Here is a 25,704-nt window from a genome sequence, read left to right as displayed (position 1 = left end):
GCAAGAGCCAGCGCAGCCATCCCAACCTGGCAGTACAGAGCTGCTGCCTGCATTCTAGCACTGCTGCATCTTTTCCATCTGTCAGAAAGAACTGATCGGGGAGAGGACAAAAAGGATAGCACTTCTGTATTACAGCCGACAAGGGGGAGCCTCCTTGTCAATGTGGAAGAGCAAAAGACTTCCTGGGAAATATCTGCAGCTGTATCTTTTTTCATTATTTTACTTTTTTTTTTTTCTTTTTCGCAATAACAGCCTATCTACTAGAATGGCCATGTTCTCACCCAGCAGCAATTGGAGATCAAGTTACCACCTTACAGAAGAACCTGAGGAGGCTAAGCCCATCCTCAATTTGGCTCACTGCATGCATGGACTTGATGCTGAATACATACATCTGTACAGGACTGGATCAATCTTTCTGGTTTCACTAAGCGAGCATCAGAGATGCAAGTTGTACCCATACCAGAGTATTAGATGAGAGGGAAAACATCAAACTAGGCATTCTTTTAGAGAAACAAGGTTCTATTGCACTGGCCAACTTGAAAAAAGGGATAGGCAAGGGTAGCTAGATCCACTGAGGTAGGCATGCTTGCTGGTCATCTTACTGTACTACAGCAATTGAATTTTAGAAAGAAAACCAACCCCACAACCGCTAAGGCTTCCAGGTTACCAAAGAATGAGCCCTAACTAAAACTGTAATTAGAAGGCAGCCTGGAAGGTACTTGTGCAACCTAAGCAAAAAAAAAATATGATCCAGCTTATGTAACTCAGAATCGGGGGGGGGGGGGGGGGGGGGGTGGGAGGAAGTCATTTTGCATATACAGTGTGCATTGTTAAACAAAATGGCTCCCGCTACATGGGAGCATGACCTTAAAAAAAAAGTGAAAAAAGAAAAAGCTCTTTCACATTGTTGTATTCCTATGGTTCTGAAAGACCTTGGTCTGGAACATGTGGTCATTCTCCTTGTATCTTCAGTGGAGGGGTGGGGGGAAATGGGGGACAAAAAACACACACTAGCTACATGGGCTGGGGAAAATGACAGATTTGTAATGAATCAGGCAACAATTCCAAATATAAATTGTTTAAAATAAATATTTTTCTTAGTAAGGCCTTCTTTGTCAATCTACAAAACATTGCCAGCTTCTCTTTTTGAGGTACCCGGGTTTTCTGCAGTTGCCAGGTCAGTGGCACCTCTCCTCTCCCCTCTCCTCTGTTCCTCAACACCTGGTATCACCAGGGCTATCGGTTAATGGAGGAATAGCCAGTATGGGACGCCGAGTTCAGCTGTTTCTGCACCTCTGTTTCCATAGACTCCACTGGTTTTTGAAAGGAAGAAGTGTCCAGGATTCTCTCGTGGTCCCCCTCGTCTTCATCCTCATGATGAGGCATTAAGACCAGATCAGTGAGGCCGTGCAGGTCAGCAGCTTTGTGGAAAGTCTGGAGAATGAGCAGCATGTTGACGAGACCAATGAGGAGATAAACTGTGGAAGAAAGCAAAGGAGGGAGATTGTATCCAGCTTCAACAGCAACAACACACACAAGAAATAACAGTGCCAGAGAAATCCAGAAGTTAAGATTCAACAGAAAGGGGCAAACGATCCTCAAAGTTGGGAGTGGTCCTGTAACATAGCAGGGCACTATGGCTGGTGCAAAAGGATTGGGCACCCTAGGTGGTCCTTCAGCATTATGCCTCCCTCTGCCAATCATCAGAATTAAATGTTTAGCATGATGTTGTGTTGGATCAGATACATATATATATATTTGTGCAGCTTTTAGCAGAACTGGCTTTCATTCCAAAAGCCCTCTTCCCTCTCCCTTTGGGGAATATTTACAAGACAAAGGTACTGCTGCAGTGGCAGGGACCTCACCTTGCCTTTTCTCATTCCTTAAACAAAAGACTTAAGACTGCTTTAAAGTTTTAAATTGACTCTATTCCTCTGATCAACACAACAAAGATTGGACCTAACCAGAGGATGCAAGGAGACAGGCAGGGAAAGGTGTGAATACCCCATTGAAGACAAAGACTTCAGAAGGGAAACCATAAACAGGACATTTGCTTGTCAAAGGTATACCTGCCCCTCCCATCATCTATCAGACAAATGGACGCCAGGACATCTGCAGAAAGAAGGACTTACAGTGGTGGAAATAAGTATTTGATCCCTTGCTGATTTTGTAAGTTTGCCCACTGACAAAGACATGAGCAGCCCATAATTGAAGGGTAGGTTATTGGTAACAGTGAGAGATAGCACATCACAAATTAAATCCGGAAAATCACATTGTGGAAAGTATATGAATTTATTTGCATTCTGCAGAGGGAAATAAGTATTTAATCCCTCTGGCAAACAAGACCTAATACTTGGTGGCAAAACCCTTGTTGGCAAGCACAGCGGTCAGACGTCTTCTGTAGTTGATGATGAGGTTTGCACACATGTCAGGAGGAATTTTGGTCCACTCCTCTTTGCAGATCATCTCTAAATCATTAAGAGTTCTGGGCTGTCGCTTGGCAACTCGCAGCTTCAGCTCCCTCCATAAGTTTTCAATGGGATTAAGGTCTGGTGACTGGCTAGGCCACTCCATGACCCTAATGTGCTTCTTCCTGAGCCACTCCTTTGTTGCCTTGGCTGTATGTTTTGGGTCATTGTCGTGCTGGAAGACCCAGCCACGACCCATTTTTAAGGCCCTGGCGGAGGGAAGGAGGTTGTCACTCAGAATTGTACGGTACATGGCCCCATCCATTCTCCCATTGATGCGGTGAAGTAGTCCTGTGCCCTTAGCAGAGAAACACCCCCAAAACATAACATTTCCACCTCCATGCTTGACAGTGGGGACGGTGTTCTTTGGGTCATAGGCAGCATTTCTCTTCCTCCAAACACGGCGAGTTGAGTTCATGCCAAAGAGCTCAATTTTTGTCTCATCTGACCACAGCACCTTCTCCCAATCACTCTCGGCATCATCCAGGTGTTCACTGGCAAACTTCAGACGGGCCGTCACATGTGCCTTCCGGAGCAGGGGGACCTTGCGGGCACTGCAGGATTGCAATCCGTTATGTCGTAATGTGTTACCAATGGTTTTCGTGGTGACAGTGGTCCCAGCTGCCTTGAGATCATTGACAAGTTCCCCCCTTGTAGTTGTAGGCTGATTTCTAACCTTCCTCATGATCAAGGATACCCCACGAGGTGAGATTTTGCATGGAGCCCCAGATCTTTGTCGATTGACAGTCATTTTGTACTTCTTCCATTTTCTTACTATGGCACCAACAGTTGTCTCCTTCTCGCCCAGCGTCTTACTGATGGTTTTGTAGTCCATTCCAGCCTTGTGCAGGTGTATGATCTTGTCCCTGACATCCTTAGACAGCTCCTTGCTCTTGGCCATTTTGTAGAGGTTAGAGTCTGACTGATTCACTGAGTCTGTGGACAGGTGTCTTTCATACAGGTGACCATTGCCGACAGCTGTCTGTCATGCAGGTAACGAGTTGATTTGGAGCATCTACCTGGTCTGTAGGGGCCAGATCTCTTACTGGTTGGTGGGGGATCAAATACTTATTTCCCTCTGCAGAATGCAAATAAATTCATATACTTTCCACAATGTGATTTTCCGGATTTAATTTGTGATGTGCTATCTCTCACTGTTACCAATAACCTACCCTTCAATTATGGGCTGCTCATGTCTTTGTCAGTGGGCAAACTTACAAAATCAGCAAGGGATCAAATACTTATTTCCACCACTGTATAATGTGGTCATGTGAACAGACTACATTAACCATAATGCCTTGCAAAATATCCAGGACATGCACACACCATGCTTCTCTGCTAACATTATAAAAGGCCTGGAAACAGCCCAGCTTGCGCTCTTGGAACCTGCCTCCTCTTGGGACCTGCTGCTCTCTTTGGGGTCCGCTGATGCCTTGCTCCTGAACATGTGCTCATCAATCAGCTGGACCACAGCATGCTTGTAACAAGGACTTGTAAGTTAACCTACCTGCTACTTTGTTCTATTTTATGCACAGATTATCTGTAAAGATCTCTTAAAACCTACCTCTCGTGTGCAATTGTATATTAAATCAACCTTTTTTTGAAGCTAAAAATACGGTCTCCTTGTGTTCTGAGTATATGGTATCTTTTATATATAATTTATTTAATTTATTGCAATTATCACCTTTGGTGATTGGTGGAGAAATTAATATCCTAAAACTTATAAATACAGCACCTGCTCTTAAATTATAAACAGTAGCGAGTGCTCTCTAGAGCTATTTTCCCCAAAATAAATCATTTCTTGTAACACCTCAATAATGTGTGTGCCAACACCCCCCCCCCCCCTCAATTACTATCCTAGATGACTGCCTAATATTGCCTAATGGTTGAGCCAGCCCTGCAGGGGGTGCTGTAGAATGGTTAAACACTGTCTCTTCGATAGTGTTTTCTTGGGGCATTCGGGTAGTTCAGTGGCAGTGCTGAGCACCACCTCACCAAGAACAGCAGTTGAATCCGCATCAGGTTTATACTTCCTGAGTGGGCCATGTCATGGTGGTAGCATTAAACAGCCCCCAGGAAAGAGGCCCAGGCACCATGCAACAGCAGTACATGAAGGGCAGTTCTAACAGGCGTGTAAGTGGTAGCATGGTTACTGAGAGCTATTCTGTAAGGACACGTGTTATCTGGCACAGCATATAAATGCAAAGGGGGTGTTCATACAGGTAGAGAATGACACGGGGACCCGCAGTAACCACGGGGATGGGGACAGAGCGGAGACAGATCCCATGGGGACGAGGACAAACTTTGTCCCAGTGTCATTTTCTACTCTGAAGCCCGTTAATGAACTGGACTGTTATTTATGTTTGAGTGATGCAGACAACGATATTTTGATTTTTTAGAAAAACAAGCAAATGTGCTGGCCACAACTAGCAAAATTTGCATGGGGGATCCTGCACATCTTCTAAGAAGACATCTTCTATTGCAGGAAGGACTGTGGAAGACTGAATTCTGGAGATTATTGATGACTTCTTATTCATCCACAGATTTAAAAAATCATAACAGTGCTTCATAGGGCATATTTCTCCCCTCTAGGACATACAGAACGGGCTGTATTTTGTATCCTTGGACATTATAACAGGGTGGATTAGGATTCCTCGGAGTAGTAGAAATTAGCTATTGTTGGGTTGGAAGGGTAGAGGGTGATGGTGAGGAAGGTTATTATAGCTGCTCGCTGTTATTATTGTTTTCTATTTAAAGATTTAAATATAAAATCATAATTGTTCGAGGCTTCTGCATATGAGGACAGAGCCCTTGGGGACGGGGACAGGGCGGTGATGGAAACATAACCCAGGGGGATGGGGACAAACTTTGTCCCCATGTCATTCTCTATAAATGGGTGATGCATAGGTGGTGATATCAGCTACACATGCCCCTACCGTATGTAGACATGGCAGGAGCATGCTAGCCCTCTCCTCAAGTCATTTCATTGGCTCCCTATCCACTTCCACATACTATCTATTTATTTGTTGCATTTGTATCCCACATATTTGCAGGCTCAATGTGGCTTACATTAATGCCATAATGGCGATCGCCATTTCCGGATTGAGAAATACAGAGAGGTATTGCATTAAAGTTCGTACGTGACAGAGTAAAATTAAGTAGTCAGGTATTAAAGTTTCATTTCCGGAATGAGAAACTGCTCTTATTGATTTACAAGTGCATTCTCTCTGCAGCAACTCAGTACCTCTCCACTCTCCTCTCTCCCTACACTCCTCCCCGTGAACTCCATTCATCGGGTAAATCTCTCTTATCTGTACCCTTCTCCTCCACTGCCAACTCCAGACTCTGTGTCTTTTATCTTGCTGCACTGTGTCTTTTATCTTGCTGCACCACACACCTGGAATAGACTTCCTGAGCCAGTATGCCAAGCTCCAGCTCTGGCCGTCTTCATATCTAGGGCAAAAGCCCACCTTTTGAGGTTGCTTTTAACTCCTAACCCCTATTCACTTGTTCAGTACCCATGTCTGTTTTATCATTCCCACCTTAGTAATTCCCTTATCCATTATTTGTCCTGTTTGTCTGTCTTGAGTAGACTGTAAGCTCTGTTGAGCAAGGACTGTCTTGACATGTTCAGTGTACAGTGCTGCGTACATCTACTAGTGCTACAGAAATGATAAGTAGGAGTAGTGATCGCAGTTAGGCCTGGTCTAAGGCTGGTGTAACTGTGGATGCCTAACTGTAAGGCAAACCAATGCCAGGTTAGGCTAGTATTGTATAAAGGAATCTGGGTGCCCAGATGTCATTATAAAATAAACCTTCACCACATGGCATTGGGGCACTAAAACAGGCTCCCAATTATACAACCACCGCCCCCCCCCCCCCCCCCCCCCCCCCCCCCCGCTGTCCAGATTTAGGGTTCATGATTGCGAAGACTAGAAAAAGCACTGGTACATATAACAACTCGATAAGCTTAGGTGGTGGCAGAGGGAGATAAGGGGATACAAAACAGGGGGAAAACCATGAGTGGTTGTGAGTGAAGGGGTTGATCCAAGAGACAAGATCTGACTGAGTTCGAAACAAGAGAGTCTAAAGAAAAAGCACTCTTCTTAAATTTTTTAGGAGAAATACTTACAGGTGACACAGATCTTATACAAGGGGCGCAGCTTCTGCTGGTATTGCTCCCCGGGAACATAATCCCCAAGGCCAATGGTGCACAGCGAAATGAAACAGAAGTAGAAGGCATCCAGGTAAGTCCATGAATCCTCAATGATGCTGAATATGGCTGCAGGAATCAGAAAGAACAGTGCCAGCATGAGCAAGAGCAGAATCACGAAGTGGACTTTGGTCACGCACCGCCGGCTGTAGCCCCTCTGAATTTGGAAGTAGTCAATAGGCTTGTAAGTGACGATGGCCATTAGGCGCTGGGCAGTGACTGTTAGCACCAGCATGGTGAAGGGCACGCCAATCATGGCGAAGAAGATGCAGAAGGCTTTACCAGAGTCCGAGAGCGGCGTGGTGTATCCGTAACCTGGGAGGGGAGAAAAGTGAGGACTTGTGTTAGTGACTGGTCTCTCTCCGTATCATCACATCAGGGAGAAAACAGAAAGGCTCCTAGAAACACCAAGCTAAAGAGAATTGTTTTCTTTGTAAACCTTAATGTGATTAAAATCGACAGTCCTAACACAATTAATGCATTAATTTTCTATGAGATCGATTTAATTTGATTAATCTCACGATTAAAATAAATTCATCTTCTGTCACCTTGCCTGGGACATGGGCAGCATCTGCAATGCAAGGGAAGATGCAGAAAGATGAAAGCAAGGGTTTATGCTACAACTCAGCACAAGGTTTCCTAATGCATCCTGAAAAAGAAAAATCTGCACCCAATACAATGACCAAATAGTATGCAGATAAGCTGTGTGCAAATAAAAAAAAAGTGCACTAATGTGGGAGTGCGCACATTTTTCACACAACAAAGTGTGCACTAAAACAGGAAAACACCAGAAGCATGCACAAGAACCAACGTGGGAGGGCGCATGCAAAAAAAATATGCACCAACGTAGGAGAGCACACAAAGCACACACACACACAAAAAATGTGAACTAATGTGGAAGAGCACTGAAAAAACATGCACCAATGTGGGAAAGCGCACACACACAAAAAATGTGCACTAATCTGGAAGAGCACAGTGAAAGCATGTGCACTCTGGTGTGCACTAGCAGGAGCTACATTTTGCACACATCCATGCATCATCTGCCATGCTATCTAATCAATGGTATTAAGCCATTTGGAGTACTGTAACGGAATCTATACAGGTTGTAAAGAACATCTAGTCAAGAAACTTCAGACTGCCCAGAACACAGCGGCGAGACTGATCTTTGGAAAATCTAAATTCGAATCTGCCAAGCCCCTTCGTGAACAATTACACTGGCTACCCATCAAAGAACGTATCGCCTTTAAGGTCTGTACCTTGATTCACAGGATCATTTATGGAGAAGTTCCCAAATACATGCTAGATCTGGTCGATCTACCACCCAGAAACAGGTCCAGTTTCTCCCGATCCTACCTATATTTACATTATCCAGTTTGCAGTGGCCTTAAATACAAATCTACCTATGCCTCCAACTTCTCCTTCATAGGCACACAAATATGGAATGCTTTACCAAAATCCTTAAAATCAACTCAGAACTATCTAAATTTTAGAAAATTATTGAAGACCACCTTGTTTAAGAAGGCCTACCTTCCAGACTCAACATAACCTACTTCTTCCTGGTCTCACCAAGATTCATGGACTATTACCTTGTATTATCTTTTGCTATCTTTGTTGTTCATAAGTTACCTATTAGCCTATTATCTTCTTTTACATAGTTTAATTGTACTTTCTGTACTGTAGCCTACCATACGGTTTGTGTAAGCCACATTGAGCCTACAACTAGTGGGAAAATGTGGGGTATAAATGTATTAAATAAATAAATCTGTGCATATGATTTTTGCAATTGCAAATATCTGCTAGCTTGCTACACACAGTATCTTAGACCAGCTCCTTATATGTTGATTAACTGCAGGGGCGGACTGACCATTTGGGCAACCAGGCAGTGCCCGAGGGCCCAGAGGCTCTGCCCGGATGCCAGCGAGCCGCTGGTGATCTAGTGGCTTCAGCAGGGAAGGGGGGGGGAAACATTCTTTCTGGCACGGCCAGCTGGACTGCCGCTATTCTCCCCCCCCCCCCAACCCGACACCACCGTATTTTAAAAATGGCGGCCGAGACTCCCTGCAGAAGTCTAGCGAGACTGTGGAGACCCATGAGACTACCATGGGAAGTCTTGGCCACCATTTTGAAAACACGGTGGCATCGGCAAGTGGGGGAATAGCGGACAGGAAAGAACATGCCCCCCCCCTCCACAGAGGTCACCAGACTACCAGGACCCCTCAGTTAGGACTGGGGCAGCAGGGGCGGTGGCAGGCAATGGCCAAGCAGGGAGTCCAGACCACGCTCAGCCCACCCCTGATTAACTGTACAAAGAACTTGCCTTTAGTCACCCATTTATTTATTCCAACTGACTGTACCATACATCTTGTCCCCATCTATATATCTACATTTGGCTCCTCAGCTATATGGTAAGCTGTACTGTAGAAAAGCATTAGTATCATAGCTATGTTATTTGAATGTTCTAATTGGGGGGAGGTGAGGTGAGACAGACCTCATAGATCTATCAACCAGAAACAGAATCGGATCATCATGATCATACCTAAACTTACAATACCCAAATTGCAAAGCACTTAAATACAAAACAACTTACGCATCCAGCTTCTCCTACGCAAGCGCACAACTATGGAATGGACTCCCAAAAGCTGTAAAAATAATCCATGACCATCTAAAACTTCAGAAAATCACTAAAAACCAACCTCTTCAAAAAGGCTTCCTCCACCGATCCAATGTAAATCCCACACCCAGCACAACCAACGATCGTACTGGACAATATACAATCTTCATTCCCTTCGACCTTCACGGTGCCTGACACACAGCAACCTCATCCGACCACAATACAACCTTGTATTTGTTATCAACCGACTGGCGAACGCCTTTACGGTATTATGTAAGCCACATTGAGCCTGCAAATAGGTGGGAAAATGTGGGGTACAAATGTAAGAAATAACTAAATAATCGTGTGCTTAAATATTCCATTACCATTATACTTACATCATATTATATTTCCATTATTTGAATTTCACTGCTGTTAAATGTGTATATTTTTGATCCTGTTTCATGATAGTCCTATTATTAGGTTTCAATTCGCTGTATTCATTGTATTTATGTTTATACTTGTACATTTTATTATTTTTATCCTGTTAACAAAATTTTAAGTTTGATATTAAAACTGTACCTACTGTACACCACACTGAGTGAATATCTTCAGAAAAGTGGTTTTAAAAAAAATCCAAATACATTTTTGTGTGTAGAATATTCCCGCACATGCAAGCTCTGAGTGCTTAAACAGGCCGTGCAAGTTCAACAATACTGCAAACCTCCCCTTCGGTTCTGTTCTTTTTTTTTTTTTTTTAATGGAAGCCAGAAAATTTGCAGGTCTTATACATAGTAACATAGTAGATGACGGCAGAAAAAGACCTGCATGGTCCATCCAGTCTGCCCAACAAGATAAACTCATATGTGTATACCTTACCTTGATTTGTACCTGCCTTTTTCAGGGCACAGACCGTACAAGTCTGCCTAGCAGTATTTCCCACCTCCCAACCACCAGTCCCGCCTCCCATCACCGGCTCTGGCACAGACCGTATAAGTCTGCCCTCCACTATCCTCGCCTCCCAACCACCAACCTCTCTTCCCCTACCTGCTCCGCCACCCAATTTTGGCTAAGCTTCTGAGGATCCATTCCTACTGCACAGGATTCCTTGATGCATATCCCACGCATGTTTGAATTCCGTTACCGTTTTCATCTCCACCGCCTCCCGCGGGAGGGCATTCCAAGCATCCACCACCCTTCTCCATGAAAAAATACTTCCTGACATCTTTTTTGAGTCTGCCCCCCTTCAATCTCATTTCATGTCCTCTCACATAAGCTCACAGTATAGAGAAGGAATAGGCATGAAATCCTCATTAAACACTGACTGCAGAATAAACGAGTTAACTCTTTACTCCTCCTTAGAGCTTGCACTAAAAGCCCCCAACCTTAGAAAACCCTGCACTCACCCTTCTGGTCATTTGCGCACCTCCCTGCATCCGTGTGGAATAGCTGATACCTTCATTACCACGGGATATGGCTGAGCTGTACACCAATATCTACTGGAGCCTTTGAACAAAGTTTAGCTGTTGTGCAAAACTCAGCTTTCCATAGGGCACCCACGGTAGCACAGAAAATTGTGTGCAAAAGCCACACTTTGCAAATACGATGGGGTCATTTTACCCAGCCGCACTAAAACGTGGCTGATGCAGTTGTCAGTGCATGGGTTTTCCACCCTCTGCGCTCACTTTTAGAACAGTGGTAAAATGGCTGCCTCTTTTCTTCTGGTATCCCATGCAAGTAGTGGACTTAAAACCTGAAAAAAATCTAATACCATTATTCATGATTTGTCCATCAACACGATACCCACACCAGTTACGATATATCAATTGTCAATTTATTTTTTTTAAATTTTTTTAAATTATTTTGAATGTTTTTAATGAATTTTTTCTAGTCAGAATCACTGTGAATGTCTTATTAACTCACATTTTTTTTTTTTTTAAAGATACATACATGTGTGTTAGCATCTTCTGTATGTATTTTTTATAACTACTTTTTATACCCCTGTATTATATACAACTTTCCTTTTTTTTTATTGTATATACATGATAATTTTTATTATTCAATTTACATGTTTATCATTATGCATACGTTTTAAACTTCAAAATTCATTTTTATACATAAAGTTATTGTTTCTATTCATGATTATTTTATGATTTCTTAGAGTACATTATTTGACCCCTGAAGTAGGCGCTTGCATGCGTCGAAACACGGCCCGTGTCGCGTCCTCCTTTTATTTTTATCAATAAAGACTGTTGGATTCGTCTTTGGTCAGCCTCTACTTTTGCCTGCTGTGATTCGTCATCATAACGGATTTCCCTGTTTCGCATTTTGAAAAATGGCCGCCTTTCCATATTTTTTTTTTGTAATGGCCACATGCTAAATTTCCCAATGAGCGTGTGCCCATTACCACAGGAGCCCTTACCACCACCCAGGGCTCCTGCTCTAATCAGGCAACACACAGCAATGCGCCTACGCTACCTGATTAGCGCAGGGCGTGCCTACTCTCCCCCCCACCCCAGACACACCTCCTGCATATTTGTTAACATGGGAACAGCACATGCTGATGGCCAAACTACTGCTGCACATCTCAGCACGCCCCACGGCAGTGATTTTAGTGCATGGTAAGTACACGCTTAGTAAAAGGACCCCTATATTGATAAGGTATTGAGGGGCCCTTTTACAAAGGCACCTAAGGGCCTACATGTATCCAGTGCACGCCAAATCGGCATTACCACCCAGCTACCACATGCCCTGGGCAGTAATTCAATTTGCCACGCACCAAAATACGCAGTACCATGGGCGCCTACCCGGCAATAAACGGCAGTCGGCACACGCTGCATGCTTACCACACTGGTAGCACATGAGACCTTACCGCTAGGCCAATAGGTGGCGGTAAGGTATCAGGCCGAAAATGGACGCGCGCTGCTTTCAACTTCAGCGCATGTCCATTTTCTGTCCCCTTAGAAAAAGGCCCTTTTTCCTAGATGTGGTCAAAAATGGCCCAGCGTGCGCCCAAAAAAGCGTTTGCACTACCGCAGGCCACTTTTTACCGCAGCTTAGTAAAAGGACCCCTTAGTGACCTCCCTCTCTTACATAATGCATTCTACTCGTGAGCCTTCAACTTTTTCCAGCCACTCTTCCTCTCCCTCCACCTCACCTCCCCCCAAAAAGGATCTGCCTTCATCAGAAAATAGGAAATCCTCAACCAAAGCTGCAATCAAAAAAAAAAAAAAAAACAGCCAAACTGATGAACTGATCGCAGCAGCCAAAGCCCAAGGGTGCAAAATATCTTAATTCACTGCACAGATCAAAAAATAAACACAAATTAAAAAAAAAAAAAAACACACAAATTATTTTGAGACCAGATGAAGGGGCTGCTGCAGTTATGTAAACCCAGCACAGTACACAAGTATTCTCTAGCCAAAAGGAGTTTGGCACAATAATGGCACACATCATTGACTGATTTGACTACTAAACTTGATTAATAAGCATAGGAATTTTTTTCCATGTTTCTCTGCACAAGATGCCTCTGCGTGTTTACTTTGTGGTCACCAGCTTACGTACACCTCAATTTATTTCCTTTGTGATCAGACACTGCAGATGAAATTAGTTGGCCAAGCACAGGCTGTTCAATTACCTTGCAGTGACAATGTGAGAGTAACTATCTTTTGATAGACTAAGGTAGTGTCACTGACTGGCAGCTGGGCTTTTTTTGAGGGGGTACTTGGGGGTACTGAGTACCGGCACCTTTTCCATTGTCTGCTAAAATTGACCCATAGTCCCCAAGTTTTAATGAAAGAGCTCAGGCTCTACACACAAATTCTGTCTTGTCATAGATTCCGTGACTGGCTTCAGGGGGCCTGGCTATTGTACGGTGGGTCCCTTGGTGATCACCCCACCCCTAAAGGGTGGCCTGGCATTTGAGTACAATCTTACAAAAAAGGGGGGGGGAAACCAATTCAGTTGGAGTATATAAACAACATTACACCACACTAAACTCCAACTTATATATGCAAATGTCTCTTTATTATAAACTAGTAAAAAAGGCCCATTTCTGACACACATGAAAGAGGTGCTAGCAAGGTTTTCCTCGGAGTGCGTATGTTTGAGAGAGTGTATGTGCGAGTGTGTGTGTGTAAGAGAGAGAGAGAGAGCAAGTCTGGGTGCAAGTGTGTCTGTGAGAAAGAGTGTGTGCAAGTGTGTATGTGAGTCACAGTGTGTGAGAGCCAGTGTGTTTCACACAGATAATGTGTGCGAGAGTGTGTGAGACACAGACTCTCTATGAGACTGAGTGTATGAGACCAAGAGAGTGTGTGAGTGACTGTGTGACACAGAGAGAGTGAATGTGATACAGTGTGAGACATAGTGTGTGAGAGACAGTGTGTGAGAGTGAGAAAGACATTGACTGTGAGAGAGTGTATGTGTGTGACAGAGATACCTCCCCCCCCCCCCTCTCTGGTGTCAGGCCTCCCCCCCTCTCTCTCTGGTGTCTGAGCGTTACTTTGCAGGACGCTGAGCTCTAGCTGTGCTTCAAGGAACTGACCAATCCTATTTAATAGAATGCACCTCCAACATTCTGAAGCCGAGAAACCTCATGTGGTTGGTCACTTCTGCTTGTGACGAACCCGGAAGTACTCGAGGGCAGAGCTTACAGAGATGGAGCCTGAGCTTCAGAAGCTTCAAACCCTTCACTGAAGCCATGGAGTCAGCTTCAGAACGTTGAGGTTGGTTTTTATTATATATGATACCTATGCCTTATACCAGCTATTAACTTTAAACATTAAACCACTCAGTCATCATGAATGAGTGGTTTAATGTTTAAAGTTAATAGCCTGTATAAGGCATAAGTATTTATAATAAAGAGACATTTGCCTATATAAGTTGGAGTTTAGTCTGGCATTTGAGTACTAGCACCTTTTTCACTACAAAAAGCACACTGCCTGACAGTAACAGAATATGTGTATGAAAATGTATTTTGTTGATGTATTTTCAGCCACTCAAACTTGGCAGGCAGCATTCGGAAGAGATATTAAAGACAACAATTTTCTACCTATATTGATCTACAGTTAAGGGCTGGGGCCAAGATACCATTGATGCTATGCAATGTTAGAACGCGAGATTTTAAATTTTAATCTAATTTAATTTTCATACAAGGCTGTTAGATGTGAACTTTTTATTCTGCAACACACAGATTTAAGAAGTTTTATGAAGAAGGTAAAGTATCCAGTTGATGGGGGCTCAGCTGGTCCTATTAACCACCCTCCCTCCCAAATCTCCTTCATACCTATGTGACTTGCAGGCCACAAATGCAGTGGAGACAAAAACCGGACTGGCTTGACCTGCCATTACAGACCTGGAGTCCATCGCTAACACTAGGGAGAGGTGAATTTTGCAGTTAGTGAGTCAGGGAAGGAAAATATCTATGACACAGTTTCCCAAATACCTAAGAAGAGACAAACCTGACTAACCAGGAAAAAGGTGAACAGTGCAAGGGTGTGCCTCCTCTCACCTCACTCCTTGGCTGGCTCTCATTTAATAAGGGACATTTCACCCCATGCTAATAATCATTCTATGGGTAAGACTACATCATTCATAGTATGCCACAAGGCACCTCCCCCCCCCCCAAAAAAAAAAAAAACACCACACTAGTTTATAGTGTAAAGGCAATGAGAGCACACACAGTATCAACCAGACACAAACACCAGTAATAAGCTATGTACAACTGTACACACTAATGGAGCTCCACAATAGAGCTTGACAGAAACCAAAACTGTGACCGAAATTGGCCGCTTGGTAACCAAACGCCCCCCCACCCTGGCAGTAGCCCCCTTTCTGAGCCCCCATCCCAGCGGCAGCCCCCTCTTTGCCTATGTCATCGTAGATGGGTAATGGGTGCAAGAGCATCCCCACTTGCTCCTGCGCATGGTTGGTTCCAGTAGAAATAGCTGCTGGGACTGCCACTGGAGGTCCTGGCAGCCATTTTGAGATTGGAAACACCACGGGTAGGAGACTCACTCCTGCCCATGCTGGTTTAATTCTCAAAATGGCTGCAATGACATCCAGCGGCAGTCTCGCAAGGCCGCCGTGGGAAGTCTCGGCAGTCATTTCTACTGAGTAGTGGCCCCAGGCAGAACAAGTGGGGTTCATTTCTGCCCCAAACAGGCCACTAGACAACAAGGGCTTTTGCAGGTAGGCCTAGGGAGGGATGGACAGGCAGATCAGGGTGGGGGGGGGGGGGGGGGGGAGAAGAGGCACAGAAAATCTTTAGTTTCAGCCAAAGGCCAAAACCAAAATTCGGTCAACCAAACGGTAGGTACAGATTACATACAGAGCATAGCTGGAGTGCAACAATGCACACACACGGTTACAAGGATGTTTGGGCAAACAGCTTACAATTTTTGTCTCACTGATGGAAGGCATGAGCAATTTGCCGAGGGGGTGGGTGGGTCGGCGAGGGGGAAGTTGGCAAAGTTCTACTGTAAGATTTGGTGGCAGTAGTGGGACTGAAACCGGGGAATCACAGCATGGGCTGAACACATGCTCTAAAATCAGGAGCACCTCTCAGAGACTAGGCGTTTCTCAGGTCATCAAGTGAAAAAGTTACGAGCGACAGATGGAAAATGAAGTTAAATGAAAACACTAATCCCAACCTCCATCCTTCAACTCTTAAAAACAAAGATGACAAAAAAATGTAGGGTTCACCGGATCTACATTCCTTACCTAAACTACTTCAGGGAAGGGCAGGAAAGGCATAATGACACCAGCAGACTGTTATCCCCCCAAGAAACAAGGAATTATAACAGCTGGTTGCTGGACAGCTTCTTACTCTACCATCCGTGCTGTATTCACACTTTATATACTTCGGTGTCATACCTGCAAGGGGCTCCGAGGAAGTTCTACTTTTTAGCTGTCCGTGCTGTGCTCACATTTTTCATTTACTGAAGTAATGCCCGTTTGGGACTCTGATGAATATCTGTGTTGTATTCCTATTTTAAGGAAAGCAGAAGAGTAGAGAATGCAACACAAGCTTCAATGCAAGGAGTGTTCAACAAAACATCTTTATTAGCACCAAAGACCCACCATGGAGTGGTGTTTCGTCGGGAGAGCCCACCTGCCTCAGGGGTCAAGGATTACACTGCTGGTAGGACAACGTAGTGTATGGTGACTGAAGTAAAGTTATCCTGATGTGATTATATGTGAAAGGATCACATGGATGCAAGATCGCTAGCCAAAAAAAAAAAACTCCTTGGTGCCAAAATCGCCTCTGCTACAATGTTTTGTTCAACACTCCCTGAGATGAAGGTCGTGTTGCATCCTTTACTCTTCTGCTTTCCTTGGACTTTACATAGAGGTATTCTCCTGTTTTGTGCTCTGGAATTCGTATTTCACCCCTATCGGTGCAACACCTGCCGAGAGGAGGGAGGCTTTGATGACAATGAGCGCAGCAGCCCCCTTCTAGACTTCACTAAGATTCACAAATAAGGGCGCAGCTAAGTGGAAGGAATTTGCAAAAAAAAAAAAAGCCCAAACACCGCCCCAAAGCTGTTGCTGTTATTCATTTGAGCCTTACCCAGAGCATTGAAAGGCAGAGCTCTGCACATGACCCCGTGTAACATTTGCAAAACAGACCTGTTCTGCTTTTCCACCAAGGGTGCATGTGATATGAGCTGTTGGAGTTTCCCTGGGAAGAAAAAAAGCTGAAAAGATTTCTCATGCCCTCCATTTCCTTTTTTAAACAGCTTTAAAATGTGTGACTTCATTACTCCAGTGACAGGAACCACAGGGAGGCCTGATGTCTAAAAGTGCTTGTAGTGCCCACAGCCTAGCAGAGGCAGCAAACTCGGCAACTCTGTTTGCCCAGGACACACCCGCCACGTCAACACAGCCTAACCTCCCCCAGCTAGGCTCGCCAGATGCTGCCACACTAGAAGCTACAAGGCAGGAGTTAATCCCCCCACCCCCAATTATCTCAGCTGCAGGGAAAGCTCCTCTGGGTGCAGATAATAGGGCATGGAAACCCCCTTTAATTATGCACAGTCCCTGGACAATCCTGAAGCTGGCATGGGGGAGAGGGACTGCAGGGAAAGCTCCTCTGGGTGCGGATAATAGGGCATGGAAACCCCCTTTAATTATGCACAGTCCCTGGACAATCCTGAAGCTGGCATGGGGGGAGAGGGAGGTAGAGGTGTCATGTGAAACAGGATATACACATACACAAGGCTGCCCAAGTGGGTAGGGGTGGGTTCTCCATCACAGTAGCCTAATACTTAGTGACAAGACCCATGATACATGTTAAGCATACCAGGAGTGTGTGTGTGTTTTGTTTTTTAACTCCTGGGGGACATACAGCACAAATGTACAATGCAGAATTTCAATCATGGGGTGGAGCGAGGTAGCCAGCTATGTGGGCCAAAAGATGGAGGTTGCCATGGTAGCATCAACCAGGAAGAAGAAATGGGGCTAGGAGGTGCGAGAGAGAAAGAAAGAATTAGGAGAATGGGGTTTGAGCGAGAGAGAGAAAAAAAAAAACTGTTTTGCGAGCTCGTTGCCCTGGAGCTCCATCCTGTTGAAAAATAAAGTTCTCAGAAATGTCTCAAATTTCAGGCAGAAGTTTCTGCTGCAGTAAGAAGACGCTTTTAGGTTATTTGGGAAAATGTGTGTGGGGTGGGGGGGGGGGGGGGCGGTTTTTTTTCCAGCCACCGTGTATTGTGCTATTTGGATAAACCGCCTGTAAAACTGTGCGATGTCCTGCAAGTGTGTCATTTTTTTGCACAGATAGGAGGTGACGGTGACAAGAATCACCAGATAGTTGTGAATGAAGGGGCACTGAAAGTACCGGCCTATAATATATGTGAACTGCTTTGGTTGTACCACAGAAGGCTGGTATATCAAATCCATGCCTGACCCATTTTAAAGCAGTAGATACTGGTGCTTGGGTCAGAAATGACAAGCAGATGTGGGTAAAGTGATGGGAAGAGAGGGCTGCGGGTTGGTGCAGGGTTGCATAAGAGAATTGATATGTTCTTCTCTATCCAGACAGAAAGAATAAGCCCAACTAGATGAGCCAATTTAATCTGTGTCTGCCATCATCTACCCCTCTCTCTCTTCAAACACACAAGCACTGGTTATAGCAATTAAAAAAAAAAATCTTACACCGAGTAACTGCTGAGCAAAAGTGGAACAGAAAGCTCACAATGTGTTTGCTTTGGAGCCAACCAGCAGCATAGCCAGATATGAATGGGGGTGGGGGGGGGGGGGGGGGGGAGTTGCACTATAGTTAACATGGGTGGGCATTAGGATCCCATTTCCTCTGTCTTCCTTCACTCTCCCACAAAAAATTAAAAGTACCTTCACTGACGGAGTTCTCTGGTCCCACCAGCTAAAACATCCGGAGCCCACTGCCAGTCAGAAAAGTGCAGCAGCCAGCTTCTGGCAGTGTGGACATGCTCAGTTCTGACCATGAGAACTGAGCATTCACAGGGTCCCCGGCATCAGCGGATCAAAGTGTTACCACTAACTGCTGAGCTTTCTAGACTGAGGGCAGACTCTGGATGTCTTCAGCAGGAGGGAGATGGGGGTCGGGATCCTCACCAGCTACATAAATGAGTGCTGCTGCTGGGTGAACTCAAGGCAAAAGTGTGTTGGTGGGGGGGGGGGGGGGTAGGCTCAGGCTGGCTCAGGCGCATCATGGCTATTTCCTTGGAACCAACACTGAGCAGAAGGGTGGCTGTTGATGTCAGTGCTAAGAACACAACCCTCATTTCCTCTACCACTTTTGCACTGCAGTAACTTAAGTGTGCTGAAAATTCCAATTACCGGTAATGACCAACGCATCAAGCAGCGTCACACAGAACTAATGTAGTTTACTTGCTGGAATGGCCATGTGTATGGGTGTATATTCGATTAAAAATAAAAACCCTCAGGATTACTTTTGACCACCTAACAAAGTCTGAAAAATTGGCATGAAGAGGAAACCAAACAAAATTTAACATCATGACTTGGAAAGTGACAGTGCATGGAACATCCTTTTTCTTTTACAAAGGGACTTTACCCACAGCTATTTACAAAGAAAATTGAACACCCACCAGAGCAGTCTACAAATACTAAAAACAACTGCCCTTCTCCTCAGGTCCAAATCTAAAAAGCCTTCCCAACTAAAAACAACTGCCCTTCTCCTCAGGTCCAAATCTAAAAAGCCTTTCCAACACCTCACAGAGAGTGTACAACAGGAAATTAAAAAACTCTTCCTTGGCACTGCCCCTGGAGAAATCCAGGAATTCAAATTAGAATCAAAAAGCGCTGGAGGGAATTCCTGTCTTTGTAGTTACATTTATTTCTCTGTTTATTACCCTCCTCTCACCTACCAACACCCATTCTGTTAGAATATCAATGAAATGCTTTGATGTCCCCATGCATACCCCCACCCTCCCACTCTGTCAGACTGTCAAAGTAATGCTTTGATGTTTCTCTTATATATACTATCTGCTACCACATTTGCTTATTTCTGATCTGAGGAAGAAGGGCAACCTTCGAAAGCTAATCAAGAAATGTATTAAGTTATGTCCAATAAAAAAGGTATCATCTTATTTTCTTTTCCATGTTTTATTTTGTTTGATTTCTATTGATAACCTTTAAGAGTGGACTAACACGGCTATCACACCTCTCTACTTAGTGACATTTAGGAATCCCCATAACCTCCTTAGTGTTACAAGAGCATAAGAGTTGCCATACTGGGTCCAGCCCAGTATCCTGTTTCCAGCAGTGGCCAATCAACGTCACAAGTACCTGGCAACATCTCAAAACAGTAAAACAGATTTTATGCTTCTTATCCTAGAAATAAGCAGTGGACTTTTCCCAAGTCCATCTAAATAATGGCTTATGGACCTTAGGGTCATTGGTGACAGGTGAACTCGGTTCTGGGACAGAGAAAAGCAACTGGAGCAGAGTGTGTTTTCTGACCATGCATTCAAGGATTTACAATCTAGCCCCCCACCAATCTTGATGCTAATCATCATTCAGAGGCTTTTTTTTTTTTTTTTGCTAATATTGCTATTTCTGGAAACGGAAATTCCCATTTTGGTTTCCCATTCTGTTACTAAATACCTTCCAAATTTTTGTGCAGATCTGTTCAAGCACAGCAGAAGAGAAAGGCAACTATGGACAGACAGAAAGAACCTGGAGTACCAGGCGCTTTCGTTCATTATGAAACCTACCTAATAAAAGCAATAAATCAAGCCCTCACAAACACTCTAAAACCTAATACCGAATCCCTGCCAAACTCACTAGTAATATTAAATCAATCTCTTACAAACTGCATGTGTCCAGAAGTCCACAGTGAAACGCTGGGGCACAAAATGCTTTTCCTGAAATTCCTCCCATTTGTACTGGGGGGGTGAGACTCGCAGGGACCTGATGGGGAACATCAGGTATTTGGATCCAGTCCCTGGCAGGCATTAATGGATGATTGAACTTGCCAGGGACCAGAGGGGACAGTGAAGAGTAGCATCTGCAGGCCAGTCACTCTTAGAGCTGACCTAATTTTTTTTTTTTTTTTGTTACATTTGTACCCCGCGCTTTCCCACTCATGGCAGGCTCAATGCGGCAGGCAATGGAGGGTTAAGTGACTTGCCCAGAGTCACAAGGAGCTGCCTGTGCCAGGAATTGAACTCAGTTCCTCAGGACCAAAGTCCACCACCCTAACCACTAGGCCACTCCTCCACTCCATCTGAGAAACAGAAGTTAATACAGCATGGGTCTTACCCACGGTGGTGACCAGGGTGCTGGCAAAAAAGAAGGCGGTGGCGAAGTCCCAGTTTGTGTCATTGGCGGCATCACGCAACACGGAGACGCCATACTTGTTGGCATTGAGCACCTCCTGCAGGAAGGTCTCCAACTTGCTCTCATTCACACAGCTGTTCACATCCAGGAAATCAGCTTTCAGCTTCTGCAGCTTACTTCTGAGACTCTCCTCATAGGGCTTCTCGATAATGGAGATCACCAGGGCCCCCAGCAGTAGGTAGCAGACATAGGAGACCACAAAAATACTTATTAGGACCCAGGGTTTCATGGCACGACTACTGCAGCAGACGGCTTCCAGGGAGAGACAGCCTGTAATGCAGAGGGGAAAGAGGGCTTAGCCATTCTGTCCAGGACTGCCCCCTGTGCTCTCTCTGCCCCTGATTCTTGCACCAGTCCCCTGGCTTGCTATTCCTCCTCCTCTCACAGGCTCGCAAAATCTCCCATGTCCCTTTGCTCACTTCACTCTTAGTCCAGACCCAGTGCATGCTCTGCCCTTGCTCCACTCCTCATCCAGCCTCACCTTGCTCCCCCTGGGCTCTCCCTGATCCTCACCTCGCTCCCCAAGTTCAATCCTCTACATCTCCCTCAGCCTCATACCATGCCCTGCTCTTTCAGTGTCCCTTTGTAAGGTTCATATCCTCCTCCCAAGCTCGTTCTGTGCCTTTCTGCTAGAGAATCCAGAAGACATCTTAAACCTCCCTCTGCTTCTTTCTGACCCTGTCTCCTAGGTTCAAGTTCACTCTTTCTTACCCAAGCTCACTCTACTCTCTCTCTCTTCACTTTGCTGGGCTCTCTGTGCTTGTAGGCTTCTAGTTTCACATGAGCTCAGTCAGAGGTTCAGGCTACCTCTAGACTCCCTCACTCACTCTAAACCTCTCCCAGACTGTATCCTGGATGCTCCCTCACCTTTTCCCAAGCTGTCTCCTGGATATTCTCTTAATATTTCTGAGGCTGTCTCCTAGGCATGCACTCTTGCTGACTATCTCTAAGGCTGTCTCCTATCCACATCTCTTTCCTAGGCTGTTCCATCCGCGCTCTCTCCCTCTCTTGCTTTACCTCTCTTGTGCTGTATCCTATGCATGCTCTCTTTCTCTCCTAACTTCTCCTATGCATGCTCTCTTTCTCTCTGCTCTAACTTTTCCCAGTCTCCTTTTTTGTACCTCTCCCAAGCCGTCACGTGGGCGCATGCGTGCACAGGCACACTGAAAGTCTCCCTAGGTGCTTTCTGACACACACTCTCTAAACGCTTCCTGGATTACGTACACTCTCCTAGGTGTATGTTCTCTCTCCCACTTTCTCTGTACCGCTCCCAAACTGTCTCCTGGCTACAGAAACACTCAATCTAAATGTAACTCTCTCTCTGATTTTCCAAAGTTGCCTCTTGGACACTATCAGGCATATTTTCAAAGCACTTAGCCTTCCAAAGTTCCCTATAGGTTTCTATGGAACTTTGGAAGGCTAAGTGCTTTGAAAATATGCCTCATATCTGTACTTCTCCCAAACTGTCTCCTGACCACAGATACATTCACTCACTCTCTACTTTTTCCAAGCTGCCTCTTAAGACACTCTGTACCTCACCCAAACTGTCTCCTGACCACAGACAGACACTCACTCTCTCTCTCTCTCTCCCAAGCTATATCCAAGCTGCGTCTTAAGACACTCTGTACCTCACCCAAACTGTCTCTTGACCACAGACACTCACTCGCTCTCGCTCTCTCTCTCTCTCCCAAGCTATATCCTGGCCACAGACACTTTCTCTTTCTTTCCCAAGATGCCTCTTTGACACTAACTCCATTCACACTCAATTTGATCTCTCCCAGGCTGTCTCTCTCGCTCTCTGTACCTCTCCCGGGCTGTCTCTGCCGCTCTGTCTCACCGGTGCGCTCCTTCTCTTTGTCTGCCGGACTCACACGCCGCAGCCCAAGACGGAACACTCGTTTCGACTCGGAACCTGGGTCGCTCTCTCGGCTGGTTCCGGGTCCCCCCACCCTGGTATGCAAAACAGGAAAAGAAAACTTTGTAGCAGCTTCCACTCGGCTGGGGAGAGGGAGGGAGGGAGGAAAAGAGCAGAAAGGGGTGGAGCGTGGGAGGAGAGGAGGAGCAAAAAATTAAAGAGGTTGTGGCGAAAAGGAGGGAGAGCAAAGACGGAGCCCAAAGGGGGAGGAGAGAGGGCGGGGGGAAAAGGGAAGGTCCAGAAATACCAAAAGGGGTGGAGAGATTCGGGTAACTTTTTAGCAGAACATAGAACATAATGGCAGACATAGGAGCCAACTTTTCAAAATTATTGGGGGTGCTAAGCCCAATGGAAATAACCCCTCTATGGACTCATACAAGGAATTTTCTCAATATTGGGGGTGCTCAAGCACCCACAGAGTCGGTTCCTATGGGCAGATAAGGGCCAAATGGCCCATCCTCAGTAACCACTAACTCTTTCTTTCCTATGGGATGTCCCATGCTTTCTTAAATTCTGACACAGGCCTCGTCTCCACGACCTCCACCAGGAGGCTATTCTATGCATCCACCACCCTTTCGGTGAAAAAGTATTTTCTTAGGGGGTCTTTTACTAAGGCACGCTGGTGTTTTTAGTGCATGCTAAAAATAGGTGTGCACTAAACCAGGGGTGTAGCCAGACCTCGCCGGGAGTAGGGTTACCATATGGCTCCAGAAAAAGGAGGACGGATTGAGCCAACCGAGTTTTACTTCTATTGCTTTCAATGGAAAGCAATTGAGCCAGCCGGGTTTTACTTCCATTGCTTAAAGCAATGGAAGTAAAATCCGGCTGGCTCAATCCGTCCTCCTTTTTCTGGAGCCATATGGTAACCCTAGCCGGGAGGAGGGGCCAGAGCCCGAGGTGGGGGGCACTGTTTAGCCCCCCCCCAAGCCGCCGCCACATTGGACCCCACTGCCGGCCTGCCGACGATCCCCTTGAACCCCCCTCCTGCCACCAACTCTCCCCCGCAGTTGCCGCCTGCCCCGCTGCTGCATCAGATACCTTTTTTGCTGGCGGGGGCCCCCGAACCCCGCCAGCCGAAGAGAGTCTTCTTCAGCGCCGGAGTAGTGCCTTCGTTCAACGAAGTTCCTGTTGTGACCAGCTGTTTCAACTCAAAACTTTCGACGCCTTACGTCCTGCACGGGGCTACATGCACAGTGCAGGACGTAAGGCGTCGAAACAGCTGATCGCAGGAATTTCGTTGAATGAAGGTGCTACTCCGGCGCTGAAGAAGACTATCTTCGGCTGGCGGGGTTCGTGGACCCCCGCCAGCAAAAGAGGTATCTGATGCAGCGGCGGAGCGGGCGGCAACGGCGGGGGACAGTTGGTGGCGGGAGAGGGGTTCAAGGGGATCGTCGGCAGGGTGGCCAGGGCCACATCTACAGGGGCCCAGGCCCCACGTAGCTATGCCACTGCGCTAAACGCTAAAGACGCCAATGTATTATGGGTGTCTTTAGCATTTAGCGCATGCCTATTTTTAACGCACGCTAAAAACATCAGCGCACCTAAGTAAAAGACTCCCTTAGATTCCTCCTAAGTTGATTTCCTCTTAACTTCATCGAATGACGCTTCATTTCCGAGTTTTCCTACATTTGAAAAAGGTTGCCTCCTGTATATTGACGCCACTAAGGTATTTAAACTAATCTATCATAAATCCCCCTCTCTCTCGCCTCTCTTCCAACGTTTACATGTTGAGGTTCCTAAGCCTGTCCCTATATGTTTTATGACAGACACTGCTTACTAATTTTGTAGCCACCCTCTGGACCAACTCCATCCTGTTTATATCTTTCCGTAGGTGCGGTCAGAACTGCACCCAGTACTCTAAATGGGGCCTCACCAGAGACTTATATAAAGTCACTATCACCTCGTTTTTCCTGCTGGTCATCCCTCTCCTTATGCACCTGAGCATCTTTCTGGCTTTGACCGTCACCTTTTCTACCTGTTTGGCCACCTTAAGGTCATCAGATACAATCACCCCCAAGTCCCGCTCTTCTTCTGTACACAGAAGCACTTCACCCCCTATACTGTACCGTTTCTTTGGGTTCTTGTACCCCAAGTGCATGACCCTGCATTTCTTAGCATTAAATATTAGTTGCCAATTATTGGACCATTCTTCAAGCTTCGCTAGATCCTTCTTCATACCATCCACCCTATTACAGAGTTTGATATCATCCACAAAGAGCCAACCCTTATCAGACAGACCTTCCGCAATATCACTCACAAAGATTTTAATAAGAGCTGGCCCAAGGACCGAACCCTGCGGCACACTACTGATAACATCCCTTTCCTCAGAGCAAGCTCCATTTACCACTACTCTCTGTCTCCTTCCACTCAACCAGTTTTTAACCTAGTCAGTCACTTTAGGTTCCATACCGAGGACCCTCAGTTTATTTATCAGTCGCCTGCATGGGACCATGTCAAAGGCTTTGCTAAAATCAAGTACACCACAACTAGCGCCCCTCCTACGTCCAACTGTTTGGTCATCCAGTCAAAGAAATAAATCAGATTTGTCTGACCCAACCTGCTTCTTGTAAAGCCATGCTTTCTCGGGTCCTGCAGTCCATTCGATTCAAGAAACCTCATGATCCTCCGCTTTAGAAGCGTTTCCATTAGTTTACTCACCACTGAGGTCAGACTGACTTTT

At 45.5% G+C, this 25,704-nt stretch overlaps 1 protein-coding gene across 3 annotated transcripts; it reads right to left on the bottom strand.

The window, feature by feature from the left end:
• Nucleotides 1-206: 206 nt before the first annotated feature.
• KCNK6 (potassium two pore domain channel subfamily K member 6) lies at nt 207-23,159 on the bottom strand. 3 transcript variants are annotated; one of them, XM_030219167.1, is made up of 4 exons: nt 22,947-23,159; nt 21,032-21,379; nt 6,601-6,996; nt 207-1,478 (listed from the first exon to the last, which is right to left on the bottom strand). In XM_030219167.1, exons 2-4 carry the CDS (start codon nt 21,336-21,338, stop codon nt 1,237-1,239), a joined length of 945 nt encoding a protein of 314 aa, XP_030075027.1. In that variant the 5' UTR covers nt 21,339-21,379; nt 22,947-23,159; the 3' UTR covers nt 207-1,236. The 3 variants fall into 3 exon arrangements, with proteins under 3 accessions (XP_030075027.1, XP_030075026.1, XP_030075025.1); XM_030219166.1 differs by having other exon boundaries at nt 22,914-23,158; XM_030219165.1 differs by lacking the exon at nt 22,947-23,159 and adding an exon at nt 22,127-22,190.
• Nucleotides 23,160-25,704: the final 2,545 nt, after the last annotated feature.

This window comes from Microcaecilia unicolor, chromosome 11 (assembly GCF_901765095.1).
Source record: "Microcaecilia unicolor chromosome 11, aMicUni1.1, whole genome shotgun sequence".
Lineage (NCBI taxonomy): Eukaryota > Metazoa > Chordata > Amphibia > Gymnophiona > Siphonopidae > Microcaecilia > Microcaecilia unicolor.
The sequence above is the reverse complement of the archived record's forward strand: the minus strand, read 5'-3'. Positions and strand labels throughout refer to the sequence as shown.

What these genes read in the sequence shown, in the direction of transcription:
- KCNK6 (XM_030219165.1), bottom strand. Translation starts at nt 22,151, where the DNA reads ATGCATAGGATACAGCACAAGAGAG. An exon ending in TAGGATACAGCACAAGAGAG is followed by an intron (nt 21,380 to 22,126) that starts GTAAAGCAAGAG and finishes TCTGCATTACAG; the next exon opens with GCTGTCTCTCCCTGGAAGCC. An exon ending in CACCCTGGTCACCACCGTGG is followed by an intron (nt 6,997 to 21,031) that starts GTAAGACCCATG and finishes CTCCCCTCCCAG; the next exon opens with GTTACGGATACACCACGCCG.